Source organism: Calonectris borealis, chromosome 18 (assembly GCF_964195595.1).
Source record: "Calonectris borealis chromosome 18, bCalBor7.hap1.2, whole genome shotgun sequence".
In the NCBI taxonomy this organism is placed as follows: Eukaryota; Metazoa; Chordata; class Aves; order Procellariiformes; family Procellariidae; genus Calonectris; species Calonectris borealis.
The window spans coordinates 12,124,302-12,140,329 of record NC_134329.1 but is presented as its reverse complement, the minus strand read 5'-3'; the positions used below and the strand labels follow the sequence as shown (position 1 = coordinate 12,140,329).

The 16,028-nt window shown below is 38.9% G+C and overlaps 1 protein-coding gene across 1 annotated transcript in view; it reads left to right on the top strand.

Annotated features, from left to right (window-relative positions):
• The window catches only part of HIRA (histone cell cycle regulator), a 38,405-nt gene that overhangs the window by 4,049 nt on the left and 18,328 nt on the right, over positions 1-16,028 (top strand). Inside the window, exons 2-10 of the mRNA XM_075167982.1 lie at positions 4,994-5,056; positions 5,791-5,901; positions 6,678-6,768; positions 7,282-7,376; positions 8,219-8,314; positions 9,625-9,785; positions 10,682-10,849; positions 11,384-11,497; positions 13,238-13,308. Of these exons, the coding sequence (XP_075024083.1) occupies positions 4,994-5,056; positions 5,791-5,901; positions 6,678-6,768; positions 7,282-7,376; positions 8,219-8,314; positions 9,625-9,785; positions 10,682-10,849; positions 11,384-11,497; positions 13,238-13,308 (970 nt within the window). The remainder of the gene's footprint in view (positions 1-4,993; positions 5,057-5,790; positions 5,902-6,677; positions 6,769-7,281; positions 7,377-8,218; positions 8,315-9,624; positions 9,786-10,681; positions 10,850-11,383; positions 11,498-13,237; positions 13,309-16,028) is intronic.

Genomic DNA, 16,028 nt, shown 5'->3' with positions numbered 1-16,028 from the left:
AGTATGGAGCAAGTCTTGTAGCTTTAACCTGTGACAGTTATCCACGACTGTAAATGGTATTCCCTTGATAACGGTGCCCTGGAGGAAAGAGCACCCTGGTAATGACTTCGTCTTGCTAAATTTCTGTCCTGTGATCACTTAATCTGTTCTCTTTTTTTTTTAAATCATTTGAAATCTTTAGACTGAAAACTGGAAACAAATAAAAGTCTTTGTTTACTTGGGTAAACAATCTAATGATTATTGAACTTGTTCCGTATTTTAAGGGATAGACATAAAAGTGTAGAGAGCAAACTTATTAAAAACATAAAGAAATTCCTTCTAGATCATTGAAGAGTTAATACACGTTCATAATATGTAGCTTTACTAGTGATTCCTTTTTTTAAACCTAAGTAATTAATTTAATCGTGACAAGCCCCATGTTTCTCGATAGCCAGGAAAAGCACGCGCAGCTCTGGAGCAGGACACCGGGAAGACTTTCCTTTCCAAGCCGGTGCGTTGGCGTTCTAATGCCTCTTACCGCTCGCGTTGCGACTTTGAACGTGCCACTGTGAACTCCTCATGGGTTTTGCCTGTTTCTGGACTGGTGAATATGAGTATGTAACAAAACTGACTTGAAATTCATGCAGTGTTTGTGCTAGATCGGAACCGAATTGTTTGTGACATTGATACGCTGCTTTCTAATAAATAGTAAAGCTACAACTCCTTTCCGAGGCTTGGCTAAAGGGTCCAAATTAGGTGCTCTCTAGCTTGGATTACACCACTGTCTCTAAGCTTTCTGGTGCTGAAACACGCAGTAGCTCTACTACTGCCTGAAAAATGGGTGCGAATGATCTTTTCAGCTGAAGTGGTGGAAGCTTAGGTTCCTATATCCAGTAATTACTGTTTCCTGCAGGCATCCAAACAGGGCTGCTGCTGCGCTTGGCTTTACCAACGGGTCACTGCAGCCAGGGCCAGGAATGAAATCCTGATGCCCTGTGGTCCTGGTTCATAAGTAGTTGCTTCCCTCTTTGGTTTGCTCTTGTCAGCTTAAGTTTATAAAATTACTTCAACTTATAGTTGAAGTAGAAGAGCACAGTGAAAGTGGTGTGAACTGAAAGCCGTGGGCTCTAAACAACTGACCAGTCCATCTTGAATTATATTACCCCCAGATCTTGGAATAATATCCAAAGCTATTTGAAATAAGATCCAGACTGACCTGTAAATAATATTTCATCTAGGTTGACTTGTAAGTGTGGTGCTGTGCCATATATGACATGGCATTTTGCAGTTGCTGTTTGTATTTTGATTAATGCAGAATGTCTGTTAAGAATAGGGTGTGACAGGTTGAGGCTGGGTGTAGTTTGACAGATTTCCTGTATATGGAAAATGGAAGACACTTATCTGTACAAACTCCGAGAAGTCTGGAACTTGATTTAGTAAACGAATGTTTCCAGGGAGAAAATGTCTTTAAAGGTTAACCACTGGATGCATCTGGACATTGCTGGTGAGACTGAGATGTATGAAACTAGTCCAATTTATTAGGAATTATCCATCACATGGAAACAATATTTACTTGGCTCTTATAGGAGATTAATTTGTCAGGTCTCATGTTCACAAGTCATTGTGTTTTAAGCTTATTGGCAAATTCTGCGGAAAAGCCCACATTTACTGGGTAGATCATTGTGCATGATTAGTTACCTGTGGAATAAGATCCTTCCTGGATCATAGTTGAGCCGCGTAGGAAACTTGATTTGTTGTTGAGGGCTTCATTTATTACCGCTGCCTTTCCTGAGTGCGAAGTCCATACCCTTTTTAAACTTCCCGTATAAAATAATGTCCTGTGACCTGACGACTTCCACTGAAGTCTGAGTTTTTAGGGTTAAAATAATTTACAAAAATATCTGCTCAGTTCTCATTAGATTGAAACCCAAATTTATGCTAGGAAAAGAACTAAAAAGAAAACTTTATCCTACTATAGAAATACGTGGATCATTTGCGTTTGAACACTGTCTTCAATGCCAGTTCCCCTCCGCATCATAAAATACAGGAGAACTGGAAGAAGCTGATAGAGGAGTGACCAGAATGATCAAAAGTGTGAGACAGTTTCGCACAAGGAATGACTGGGTAGAGTAGGACTCTTTGGGCTAGGAATGGGAGGACTGAGCTGGAGACGTGATGAACACGTGCAGGGTCGTAAGTGGCAGAAAAGGAGTGAATGTCAGGTGATTTTTGTTCACTGTTCTCCTGTACAAGACTTAAGAGGTGTTGAAGTAACAGGTAGCAGGTGCAGGACACATGGAGTAGGTGGTTCTTCACAGAGTCCATGGTTGAGCAGTGGATCTCTTTGTGTTAGGGGCTATCGATGTTATTTATGGATCTGAGATGGCTGATTGAATTTATAGAAGAAAAGTCTGTTGAGGACCTCTGATTCAAGAAGTCAGAATTGCTTTTTTTTGGAGCTGGAAGATTATCCTAGGAAGAAGCATTGTGTGCTTGCCATTATACAGATCCCTAGGGAGGTATCTAATGCTGGTTTCTGAACAGAGCACTGGGCTAGGTGGACATTTTCCCTGGTGTGATGTGGCTAATTTTAAGCTGTTATGGTGGATCTGTAGCTAAGTTACCTCTGGCTCCGTAAGTAAAACAATTTGCTAAATTTCATCAACCCCATTTGTGGTCTGTGCAAAAACTTTGCTCAGAAGGAGGAAGGGAGCTGCTGTTACTGCACCTGTAGAGTTGTGCTGTTGAGATAAGGCAGAAGTTGGAGATGCTGTGATAGTTTTAAACACCTAGTAAAGGAAAAGAAAATTACATCATGTCTGTAATTTTTGCAAAGCAACAGGTGCAATGACTTATTTCACAATTTTTTGGCATGTATAGCACATCCGTTTTTCCTGAACAAAGAGAAGCCAGTGTATCTGTCAGACAAACTTATCAGTGTGTGCTTTGGTCGCGGCTACTTTTTAGTGCAGACTTTTGGGAAGGAAGAGTGGTGGAATCGGAGCAGAGGAGGAACGAGTCTTCCTATATGAGGCGGCTGCATCTATTAAACCAATTTTAAACCCAGTATTGTTAAACTACAAACCACCTAAACTCTGAAGCCTTGTTCATAGATGCCGTGCTGACTCTGGAAGCCGTAATTCCTCCTGATAATTGATGCCCCTGTGCTAGAGGTTACTGTTCCTTCAGGTTTGCTGGGGAACTGTTTCCTGTTGGTGAGAATGATACATAGGCAAAATGAGCCAGGTTGGCACAATTAAAAGGTCTTTGATAACTGGCTTCCTGGAAGGAGCGCTCTCCTCTTCATGTCTAATGGCAAATTTGAGAATATAGTAAGTCGTCTTGCCCAAGACTGTTGGCGCAGAATGAAAAGGTAACCTCTGCCACCTATAAGATCCACAGAATGACCTGTTTCTGTAAGTGTCAGTGGGTTAAACGATTTCAAATGATGCACTGGTTTAATTTAAGGGAACTTCCACATCTTGGGAAGGATAAAATAAATGTTTGCTGTTTTCCCATGCTTCTCAAAATATTCAGCTTAACGCTGTATGTTGCATTCAAGTTAATAGAATAGAAGATAGAATCAGGCACAACAATCTGAAGAAAAACCACAGCTAAGTCTCAGCTTATGTGTTTTATGCGGTCTAAAGGACTTGGAAGGAATGTAAGTTGAGTGCCATCTTACTGTACTTAAGGTCTTTGCTTGGCTGCCTGTAAAAATTTTAAGGGGAATCACATGTCAGAGTTGCAATATAAATCCAAATAAAATAAACCTTAAAACAAGTCAACATAAAGAAAATAAAAGTTGACATGAAGCAAAATGCATATCCCTCAAAAAGTAAGAAATACTGGATATTTGGATGAGGGTTTTGTTAGCAGTTTAGTGTCAAGGAATTCAGATGCTACAGTTGCAACATAAAACCTATCACTGGATAAATTCTCAGGGTTTTATCGTTTATGTCTTAACGTATCATGAAGATACAGTGCAAGAATTGACATACGTGGGAAATTTATTGAGTAAGCTTGGTACGGTGGGTACTGGTTCTTTTGGCTGTTCTGATAAATTGCCTTTATTTTATACTGGCATGTGTGTGATCTTGCTTGCAGAAGCATTCCGGTTTGAAAGGGTTCAGACTGCTGCCAAAAATTACTTGAATGTGGAAATCACATGCGTATTCCTTCAAGTAATTCTTAGCGGTAGCTCTTTGAGCATCATGGAAAGGCAGTATGTTTACTTTTCCCCTCTTCCTTCTCCTCCTGCAAAGGTTAAAAGAACTGTGAACATATAGGAGGGTGTGTGTGAGTGGTTGGAGCAGAATAGGCTGAGAGTGAGGGTTGTCCGGTTTCCGAAGCTGTTCCCCAGTTATGTTAGTTATTTGTTACAGGGTTTACATTTTCATAAAACTTAGTTTTCTTCTGAAAGATGTAGCATATGAAGAACTGAAAGATTTCAGAGTGATACTAAGTTGGTTAGTCTTCCTTTGTCTATATGGAAGCCGTAAAAATAAAAGCTAGGCTTATGGTAGAAGCACTTCATAACAACAGAATTTGAATGTGAGACAGGTAATTGTGTGACCAACTGATGCAGTCGGAGATTGGGGAGGATTTTAAAAAAACAAAAACAGAAACCAAAACAAAACTTGCTTCAGGTCATCAGCTAATGAACTGTAGAAACCTGGAAGACATTCCTTACTCAAATAGAGTTTTGCCTCGTTGGCGTTTGCTTTGTGGTATTATTTTGCTTTGAGGCATTTGGCATATCCTGCTGGATTAAGTGTCCTTGGTTATCGCCGGTTTGTTATGGCATGATAACTTCCACATACACTTTTAATAGGCTGTCATTTCTGTCATCAAGTTGCTTTCAACTCCTGTAGTCAGCTGTAATTCTCACAACTGTAGCTTTTAGAAGAAGAAAGTTACTCGCCAACCAGAAGAGTTACGGTTCTTTTGGCGTTACTGCATTCTCTTGGCTGTAACACAATTCAGTATGTTGCTGCTTGTTCTTTAATTCCAGGAAAGCCAATATTTTCAGTGGACATTCACCCAGATGGGACCAAGTTTGCAACAGGAGGACAAGGTATGTCTGTGTACTGATAGAAGGCAGAATTTTGGGCTATAATAATCATCTTGTGCCTTCACAACACTTTAATCAGTTTGACCCTTTTAAAAACACATCACTTATATCTCTAAGAAACAGATAATTATGTAAGTCATTAAAATGTATTGAAAAGTGCTGCTGTTACTGCAGAAGGCAGGGTTATATGTCCTCCTGGACATCATTGAGATACTAGCTGCAATAATTGAGTTGTGGCCATACTGGCCCAATTTCTTTCTTATTTGAAGAGGAACTAAATGTGAAGTTGCTTTTTGACCTGCTAAACAGTAGAGCTATTGGTACCAAAAAATCCAATTATATAAATGGAATAGCTCAAGAAATATGTGCAAAAATATTATTTGGATTACAATAGTGAATAATTTTATGTTGGCTACAATAATTGCAATTTAGGATTTGAATGTATCTTTTACCTTTTAAAATACAATTTTATTATAAATAGTTCATCCTTATAGGTGGTATGATTATGTACAGTATGATTTGTTGAAGAAGGCTGTATAACTTTATTTTTAATAACTTCAAGAAAAATAAAACACTTCTGACTCAGTGTAATTATATCAGAATGGCGTCTGTATTCAGATGTTTCCCAAGTTCCACTGCAGTAATGCCTAAATTTTAGCATCTGTTCTGGAACTGAGATTAAGTTGAAAAACCTTTTTGCATGTATTTAAAAGGGGGGGCTTTTTGTTCTCTTACAGGTCAGGATTCTGGGAAAGTTGTGATCTGGAATATGGCTCCTGTCCTGAAAGAGGAAGATGAAAAGAATGAAAATATTCCCAAGATGCTTTGTCAGATGGACAATCACTTAGGTAACAAAGATTTTTTTTCTTTTTACTGACTGTTGGTAATTTGCCAAAGCTTAAGCATTACTTGTTTGTAATTACAAAAATCATGCCCTGTCCAGTGGTGAATCAATCAGTAAAGTACAGCAGAGTGGTCTCATACTTTGGCTATATACTTTTTTAGATATTCAGCAGAAAATGTTATTAAAATGTGGGAAAATGTACAGAGAAATATAGATACCTTTGGAAATCTCCCTATGAACTTTTTCCAGCTGTGGCCACAGTGTAATTGATAATGCACATTCTGCGAATCTGGGGAGCTCTGCAGGAAAGGGCAAGAGAAGAAATAAGTATAAAGGAAACATCGTATGAAGTATATTGGCTATAGTTCTAAATTATTCTGGATTTATTGCGCTTTACATTTGAAAGTATAGTTACCTGAATAAGCTGTCCCCTTTCTTTGAGATATATCTTTCCTTCTCTGCCCTCTTAATCCCACCTCATTTACCACAAGCAGTTTCCTTTGTTAGGTGAGTATTAATCTTTCTTCTTTTGAGCTACTTTTGGTGAAGCTTTTTAAAATAAGGAATAGTTTTTTTAAAGTAAGGAGTTCCTCAGCTGCTATTGAAAGATAAGTACCAATTCATTTATCTAAAGCAGACAGAGTAACTGCTTTGAGTGGAAAAAGCACACTTAAATCCTAAACATCTCCTGTCAAGTTTTGCTTATTATAAACCCTGTCCCCAGTCCAGAACCACTTATTCTCATCTTTCATCTTACAGACTTTCTTTTCTGCATTTCAGCTTGTGTGAACTGTGTGCGATGGTCAAACAATGGAGTTTACTTGGCTTCAGGGGGAGATGACAAGTTGATTATGGTGTGGAAACGAGCTGCGTAAGCATGTTTCTTCCTTCTCAATTTTGTATTTTATTTCAAGTAGGTTACTCTGTCATGTCTCTTAGTGTTTTTTCCCTGTGCTGGCCTTTTGTAAGTTCACTGCTTTGCCTGGTGCGTAAGGAGCTGAAACCAGTGACACCACATCGCTGGTATTGGAGATTCGGTCTCTGTCTCTTGGGCTGGATTGTGTGTCTGCCTGGGCAGTCTCTCTCCTCTCGAGGAGCTGAGGCATTTTCTTCTGTCGTTGAAAAAAGCTTCCTGATGAGATTTGAAGAGTTATCTTAAATGTTATCATTTTTTGCTATCCGTAGAAATTGTACATTTTATTGAAGCTAATTTTTTAATAACTGGAATTACTTTCTCTAAAAAACACATTTTTTTTGCTTCAGTTTTCATCACAGGAATAACTGACTATAAAATAGAAATGTACTGTGCAGCTAATTTTCTTTAGAAGGCAAGTTTGAAGAACTTGAGGTGGTTCTGTTGATAGTTCTTTTTTATTTTAATTAGGTACATTGGACCTAGCACTGTGTTTGGTTCTAGTAGCAAACTTACTAATGTTGAGCAGTGGAGGTGTGTATCGATTCTCCGAAGCCATTCGGGAGGTAAGTTAAAAGATGTTGAATGAACATAATTTGCATGTATTTGGAAAAAAAATTTGGTTTTCAGTGTCACATTTTCTTGCTCAAAACGTATATATATTTGGTGGCAAGTCAGTAATTACTTCTAAGAGCAACAATGAAAATCTAAAAGAAAATGTCATTTTTAATCAAATGCCGATTTTCATACAAGTAACTTCTGGCAATGTAGTAGAAAACTTCCGGCAACTATGTAGTAGAAAAATGAGCAACTAAGAAACTTGTACTTGAATGAATCTGAATAAAGGAAGCTAAACTGTATTTTTATTTAAATAAATGTTCACACTTGCAGTGAATAATCTGCTGGTTGGCAAAAGATAAAGTTTTTGTAAACCAAAGAATGTTTAGAAAAAATAACTAAAGAGCAATGCAAGAGATGAATAAACCAGATAATTTCAAATGCATTTTGCACCTGCTGACACGAGCTATGATTAAAATCAAGATTGAAATCACTTTCATCACTCAACGTGTGTTGGAATAAAGTGAGTGCATCGCCATACCTGCTGTTGCTTTTTCATTCAAAACAAGACGAAGTACTTTATACAGGCAGTAGTACTTTCTCTAATCACTAATCATTGCGTTGTCTGCCTTGGATTTTTTTTTTTTTGTTCCTCATTGAACACTATAAGTTGGAGACCCTCACTCCCAATGAGTGTTGTTATGTTCTTTCTTACCTTCCACTCTAGTGAGATGATAATCATTTCTCAGTGATAGAAAAAAATGTTGCCACACAAGTTTTTTTTTAAAAATATTTTTGGATTTTCTGATTACCATCAACGTCTTACATGGAAACTTTTTTTTTAAAACAGATGTCATGGATGTAGCGTGGTCTCCGCATGATGCCTGGCTGGCATCCTGTAGTGTGGATAACACTGTTGTCATCTGGAATGCTATCAAATTTCCAGGTGAGAATTCTTACATTTCAGGTGTGCGAGTACGTAAAGCTTTGTGACAAGCTCTTCCCTCCGTGGGTGTATTTCATCGACTGAAAATCCCTATGTGGGAATGGGTTGTCTGTCTTTTGAGATGGCACGCTTGCAATCTGGTGAGTCAGTCCTTCTTCCAAGTTTGGGTGGCAGTGAACGGAGGATTCCACTCTGCTGTAGACAACAGCTACGTTCGGGTTGTGCTGCTGATTTTACATGAAGGTCATTATTACATGTGTTTTCTTTTTCACCTTCTCTGCAAAATCCCGAATAAATAGAACTTCAGCTTGATATTATATCTATATATTTTTTTTCTCTGTTGCCTTTGTACCTATAGAGCTTGCCATTCATTTGCCTTCTGGGGGACATTGCCTTATTTACCCCACTTTAAATGCTGCTGCTTAATACGCAGCGTGACTTTACGTGATGAAGGGGAGGAAGGAAGGACTGGGGGAGCCTCACGGTAGCAGAAGCTCTCAAGTCTTACATTTGATGGCCATTTTCCTTCTCCCACTGCTGCCGTGCTGGTAACTCCCACAGTCCTGAGGCCCCTGTTTCTCAGTGACCGCGCTGCCAGGTGCAGCCGGTGCGCTGGGCAGCGTTCGCGGACCTGCGCGGGTCTGCGGCAGTTAGGGAGCACGTGCCTGTATTTGGCTGCTTCTCACCACGTAACGTGATGCAGGCTAAAGCTCCCATTGTGTGGTGCCCAGTCACTGCCGTTTATTTTAGGGTTGCTTCCAATCCTGATACGGAGTTTTTAGACTTCCAAGCTAGCTGTGCAGCCCGTGCAGTACCCTCAGCCTCCTCTCACAGGCTGGTGAGCAAGACGTTGACTGAAAGGAGGTTACCAGGCCTGCCAGGCTTGTGTGTCTGTTCAGTTGCAACTTTGACTTAGTTAATGTTTGGTGCACAAAGCTGAATTTGTTGCGATAATCTTTGGGTACAGAAGAAAGGGTGAATGTTTAACCGAAGTTCCAGTTAAACCGCTGCTTTCCATAGCTTTAAGGTGCTATTCTGAACTTCGTGGGCACTGCTGGTCCTCCTGCTCTGATCTTTCTTGTAAAGAGTTTTGCACCCCTTATTCTCTCCAGAGTTCTCTTTCCCACTTCTTTGTATCATTCTTAGCTTACTTAAATACAGGTTCCAGTTTGGTTGATACGTTGTTGTTTGTACATTAGAATAGGTTATATTTAATGTGCTGTTTCAAAAAGATCTTGTAAATCTCCTCAACAGTCTGTCCTAAAGGAGGTATCAATAACTCCTCTCTATTCTCAATTTTGTGTGCACAGAAATTCTTGCCACTTTGAAGGGGCATTCTGGCTTGGTGAAAGGGCTGACCTGGGATCCTGTCGGAAAATATATTGCCTCTCAGGCTGATGATCGAAGCTTGAAGGTGTGGCGGACCATGGACTGGCAATTGGAAACCAGCATCACAAAACCCTTTGATGAGGTACTTCAGAATGTGTGACCATTCAAAGTGAATTCTTATAGAATGAATGAAAATTGTAAGAATTACTCTGATTCTGCACAAACATTAGTTAATTTAGCAGTGCTGAATCAAATGAAACGATCAGATGGCAGATTCAAAAGTGGGGGGGGGGAGGAGCTACTTTCTCACACAACGTGATTAAATTGAGACTCTCATTGCCAGTGGATGTCGTGGGTGCCAAAGGTTTACCTGGGTTATGTAAAAAATTAAGTAAATTCTTGGAAATGTAGAGGTTATTCCGAGGAAGTATTGGCACACTAATTACATTGCTCTTACATTCTTCCCTATGCATCTTCTATTGGCCACTATCAGAAACGAGATAAGTACTTAGGAGGGATCTTTGGTCTGGCATCATAGGGCTGTTATGTGATGACTTTGATCAAGAGATCAAATTTCTGGGCACAGAAGCTGGTGCTTAGTGGGTGGAGTGTTTTGCAGTGAACTTACGGTATCGTGATTAGTGCAATTACTCTTAGTAATAGACTGTAAACGCCTAAATTCATATGTGAGCTGGTGTTGCAAGCTGAAGTCTCATTATTAGCAGTTCGTATGCTGCAGCGCTGTCACTAACTAGGACTGTGATGAATACTGAGTATACAGTATCCAAAAAGATACTTTGTTTGCTTTAAAGTTCTTCCCCTTTTGGTAGTGCTTAATAAGTTACACTAGATCACCTGTATAAACATGGCTGAAGTGCCGAGAATTGTACGTAATGTCATTTTTTTATGTTCACAGAAGACTTCCTTTGTAATCATATTCCCTAAATCTGAAATTTAAATAGTTTGCATTAAAAATCCTTTGTTTGCCAAACACTTTTAAAGCTCCAGTATGGGGTTTTTTTTTATTCTTTTTGTCAGTGTGGAGGGACAACTCACGTGTTGCGTCTTAGCTGGTCACCGGATGGTCACTATCTTGTTTCTGCTCATGCCATGAATAATTCTGGACCTACTGCTCAAATCATTGAGAGAGACGGATGGAAAACCAACATGGATTTTGTAGGGCATCGGAAGGCAGTTACAGTAGTGGTGAGTGAGTGATAGTAATTTATCCCTGAAGTAAAACTTCTAATATGTGCTTTTTGATAATTTTATGCATAAATGGGACAATAAGTGGGGATAGGTGTCAAGATTAGTAAAGCAAACACATGGTGGTGTTTAAACAATGCCAACTTTACATGTTGGAAGCAATCAGCTTGCTATTGTGATAAGAGAACTGGACATAAATGAACAAGATAAGAAAGGAGAGTACAGGAGCATGTTAGGAATGCCAAACACTAACTTTGTTAGCTGTTCAGTGACTTGATTAAAGTGACTTAGGTTTCTAATGGGTTCCTGATCGCTAGTAAAATTAATATTGTTTGCCATTCCTGTTAAGGCATTCAGAAAGCCCCTTCAGAAAGCATATGCTGCTCTTCTCAGTGCTCTTACAGAGTCTGGTTAGGGACTTTGTTTCTATTACATGTTTCTTTTTCACTCTTAAGTGGAAAACTTGCTTTTAAAGCGGATCTCCTACTAAAATGTAATTACTGTAATAAAATTTGGGGCATCTCATTTGTTCAGAAATTCAATCCAAAAATCTTCAAGAAGAAACAAAAGAATGGGAGCTCCACCAAGTCAAGTTGTCCCTACTGCTGTTGTGCTGTTGGTAGTAAGGATCGATCTCTTTCTGTCTGGGTAAGTGGTTTTTTTCTGCCTTTGACTAATGTGGTCATTTGGGTAACTTGAGGGTTTAGCACAAAGGTCATGTGTACAGCATTAAGTCTCATATTTAGATTCATGTTTAGTTGTTTTTTTTCTCCCTGTTGTTACAGCATTTGCTGGGGGGGAAGGAAGTGGATTTGTATTAGTTCACTTCTCTAAAGCCAAGAGCAGCTAGAAGCCAGGGGCAGAGTATGTTGCCCTCGTAAGGGGGAGGAACTGTTAAGGGAAATAATGTGTTACCACAGTTAATAAACATAATTCAGCCCTGTCTTCTTCCTATGTCTTTCACTTGTTCTCCATGTGAGTCTCATAAGAAAAAGACTTTACTGTTTCTCCATGTTTAGCCCACCTACCCATTAATCACTCTTAGAGTCTAGCTCTGTGAGTCTTGCTTTTATGGGTACGAGGAGAATATAGCAGGCACAGGATAGCTGTTTCTGAGCGTATATACGGCTCATCTTTCTGCTTCGTTCTGGCTTCTGCCTTTGCTATGGAAAGGAATGTGAAAGTGAATGAGCTTTTTAAGTATAGGTTCAAGTTTTCAATATCTAGTTTGGGTTTTACTTTAAAATTTACACTAAAATTGTTATTCTGGCTAAGAAAAGAGTAGCTATTCTCACATTTATAAATGCAAGATGGGTTGTTTGGCAACTGCAAAGGACAGGGAATAAATTTAACTGATTTGTAAAGGTTTGTGATGAGAACGTGTGCCAGAACACGCCAATTGCTAACTGCAATCTACTATTTATAGATTCCAGTGTGATATTTATCCATCAATCGCTAAATGCATAACACTAGATCTGTTTCTGGCAATGCTGCCGGTGCATACCCATATCAAAGTATCACTCTCAGTATATTTTACTTTCTATTTATACTATGATTTCATTTAGGGTGCCTGTTGAGGTTATACTAGGTATTATAGAGATGCAAGGTTATAGGCAGTCTTTGCCCTGAAGAGCTTAATAGATAGGTATACAACACAGACCTATCGAAACATAAGAGAAATTAACTACTGAAGATGACTACTACACTACATCTGTGAACCTATGGGCATGAAACATCCTAGATCACATTGACTTCTCCTGTTTCATTTCAGTTGTACTATATACTATAGATATTAAGTCCATTGGTTTAACATTAAAGAGCTTAGAAGGTCTGATTTAGAACAGGTTACTGGGAATTTTCACATTCAGCTCTTTATTACTAAGCTGATTTATACGTGTAGAGGAATCCTCTTTAAGAATAATTGAGAGTCAAATTCCCTTTGCTCTTGAGAGGCTTCACTCACTTACACAAATTGAGTGAGGACATGGAAACCTCATCTGTTTTCTGTCTTCCTCTTGCGCTGGCAGTTTGCAACATGCTTATCTCAGTAAAGCTTAGAACAGAAGCTATCTTTAGCATCTGTGGAATTACTTTTTGAGTGGTAGAGGGTGTTCTATGACTGCGATGTAAAGGCAAAGTTGGTTAAGAAACTCAGTCTGTGTTTCAGAAAGGAGAGGGTTGAATGTCAGCTATTCTTCTCCAAAGCTTCTCTGTGCCAGTAGTGGAATGGGTAACTAGGTGCTTCAGATACACCATCAGGCGTACAGCTGTCTCCTGGCCAGATCTTGTTTGGTGAATATTGTTAGACTCTGGGAGAGTATTAATGCGGAAATATTTGTGGTAGCATAGAACTTCTAAATTTCTGAGTGTTGTTTCTTCTGTTTTAAGCTCACGTGTCTGAAACGACCTTTAGTTGTCATACATGAGCTGTTTGACAAGTCTATCATGGACATCTCCTGGTAAGTTGATTTCTGCTGTTTGTAACAAAAGCCAAAGTGTTGCTATCAACTTTAGGTATGCGCATTAACTGGAAATTCCTTAAAACAGTACAGGTTGTAGCTGTTGGAACACAAGTAATCGGTTCCTGAAGTTTTTGGTTCTGCTGCAACTTCTTTGGTAGTAACATTAGCAACTAGCATGTAGTCACTTGAGATTGTGTAACGTTAAAATGGAATAAAAATTAATATATTTAGAACATGATGCAGTAAAATACCTGTGGAATGAGTTGCTACTTGTTATGATTCTCTGAAATATTTTCATAGAATATGTATTTTGTACCCTGCCATGGTGGACCTGGTGAGTTTTATGTGCACTACATCCATGAAAAGTTACTGCACTGTACAGTTATGACAAATTCAGGTGAACCTTCTAGGCCAATCTTTCCATTGTGCCTAAGGAGACAATATACCAAAAGAAAAAGTTCAGGGGGTTTGGGGGTTTTTTTTGGGTTTTTTTTTAATGTTTTATGCATACACTCACTCATTTATACACACACACATGCACTACTCACTCATCATTTGAATGCCTGAAGGATTTTCATGTATAAAAAAAGTAAATGCAATAGCTTTTGGTTTTAGTAAGAATGTAGTTATACCATGTTGTTGCAGCGCCATGTAAATTGCTCTGTGTTAAGAGTAGCCGTGGCTGATCATGTAGGAAGTCTCAGCGAAGGGATACCGAACCTCCTACACCCAACCTCGCCCCATCCACCAACCACAGGACGTAGCAGAAGGGCAAGTGCTGAGCTTTCCCACGAGGCTGCAGGACATCTCTAGAGATTTGGCTTGGCTTGGACAGCCCACTTTCCCAGCAGTCTACTGTCCCACATCTTGTTTTCCTCTTTCTGCAGTTAGTGGTGCTCTGTCCTCTCCTCTCCTGCTTTCCTCCTAAGGCCTGGTCATAAAAATGCGGAAGCTAGTAGTTCTTTATTCACTGCAAGACTTGAATAATAAGGAAGAAATAACCGTGAGACCACTCAGTAAATGGTATTAAAAAAATACTCTTAACCTATGCATCAGGTGATTTACAGAGTTAAGGGTTCTGTACAAGAGAAGACATGTTTTCTTCATGATAGGCACACAGCTGATTACATAGGTTGTCTTAATTCTAGCGCTTCCTAACTTTCGAAATTCCACCTTAAGAGCTATAACAATCTTGGTGGTTTTATGCTGTAAATTTTAAAGCTTACGACTGTATAACTTCCTGTTTTCTGTGTGCCATGTGGATTTTGCCATGAAGCTCAGTGAAGCACAATAAAAAGTTTTCAAAACCAAAACATTTTTCTTTCATTAATAGATTAAGGCTAGAAAACCAATAAGTGGAATATGTCATGAGAAGTGCTGCTATTGTTGTAGTACAATAGCTTTGAATAGTGTTGTTTTCCTGTAGTGTTTTTTATTTCTCCATCTGCAATGTGCACATTTTTCATGGCATAAAGTCATTGGGAGTAATAGCTGGTTAACATCTTGCAATTTCTGAGGAAATGGTTTTGTGGGATATTTGAGAGACAAAGGAGCATCAGGAAACTTGTTATTTTATATCCTGTTCACAAATTGAAATGTATGGCTAAAATGTCAATAATATGAAATGTTCCTAGAAACGTGCTCCATTCTGAAAACAGTCTGAGTAAATTTGGAAAAATCTGATACTGTTATATTGTTATAGCTGTCTCGTTTCTATTTTAGAGTTTTAGACTTGGATCCATCATCGTAATATCTGAACATGATTATGTTTTCATGAACAATTGCTTGGATCCAGAGGTCAATAGGAGCTCAGCAATTTGTCTGCTAAGCAAGCAGAAAACTCTCAACAAGATTTTATCATTTTCTAACTTGGAGTAGTGTTGGTTAACCTAGTTACACGGTGCTGAGACTAACTTCTCTGGATTTGCTGCTATCGGTATAGCAGCCACCACGAAAAAAGACATTTTCAAACACCTGCAGCCATGATGGATGTAATATATTTTTAAGCCTTGCTGCACTAATTTGGATAGGACTTCAGAGTTCTGCCTGCTTCCCTTTCCTCTTCTGTTCTCTGTAACAAGTAATCTGTAAACCCCTATGTCACTGTCTCTGTGAGCTCTGTAATTTGAAGTTACGGGGTTAGAAGTCAAAACTTGTCAAATATTTTTTTTTCAAATGTGCAATAATAGGTTATATATGGAAGGCTATCATTCCATTAGGACTAGAATATATAGTTTCTCCTCTCTGTCTTTCACCAAGAAAACCTTTTGAGACCTCCAGAACAGGGTTACAATATATCCCCACATATAAGAACATGTGCAGTTTGCTTAAAAACCCAAATAATGAACAATAACAAAATCAAACATATGTTCTTGCCTAGTACAGAGATTTTGGACTGCTCAGATGCACATCTTTCTTTCTTTTTATTGCTGTTACTTCAGATAATGATGATAGAAGCATTTACCCAACATATAGAGCTTCTCTCTTAAGAGTCTCATCCCTTCTCCTTCCTATCTTGTTTATTTGGACTGTAAGCCCTTTACAGGAATGGACTATCTGTTACTTGTTTCCTATGCGTGATGAAGCTTCATCTTCTCTGGGCCCCAAACAGCAGTTTATATGGCCTTAAAGTATTGATTGCTTATCTGCTGAAGGCCCCTTTCTTCACCCAGTTCCATTAGCACACAAATTTTGTGCATCTTTTGAAGGAAATAAAC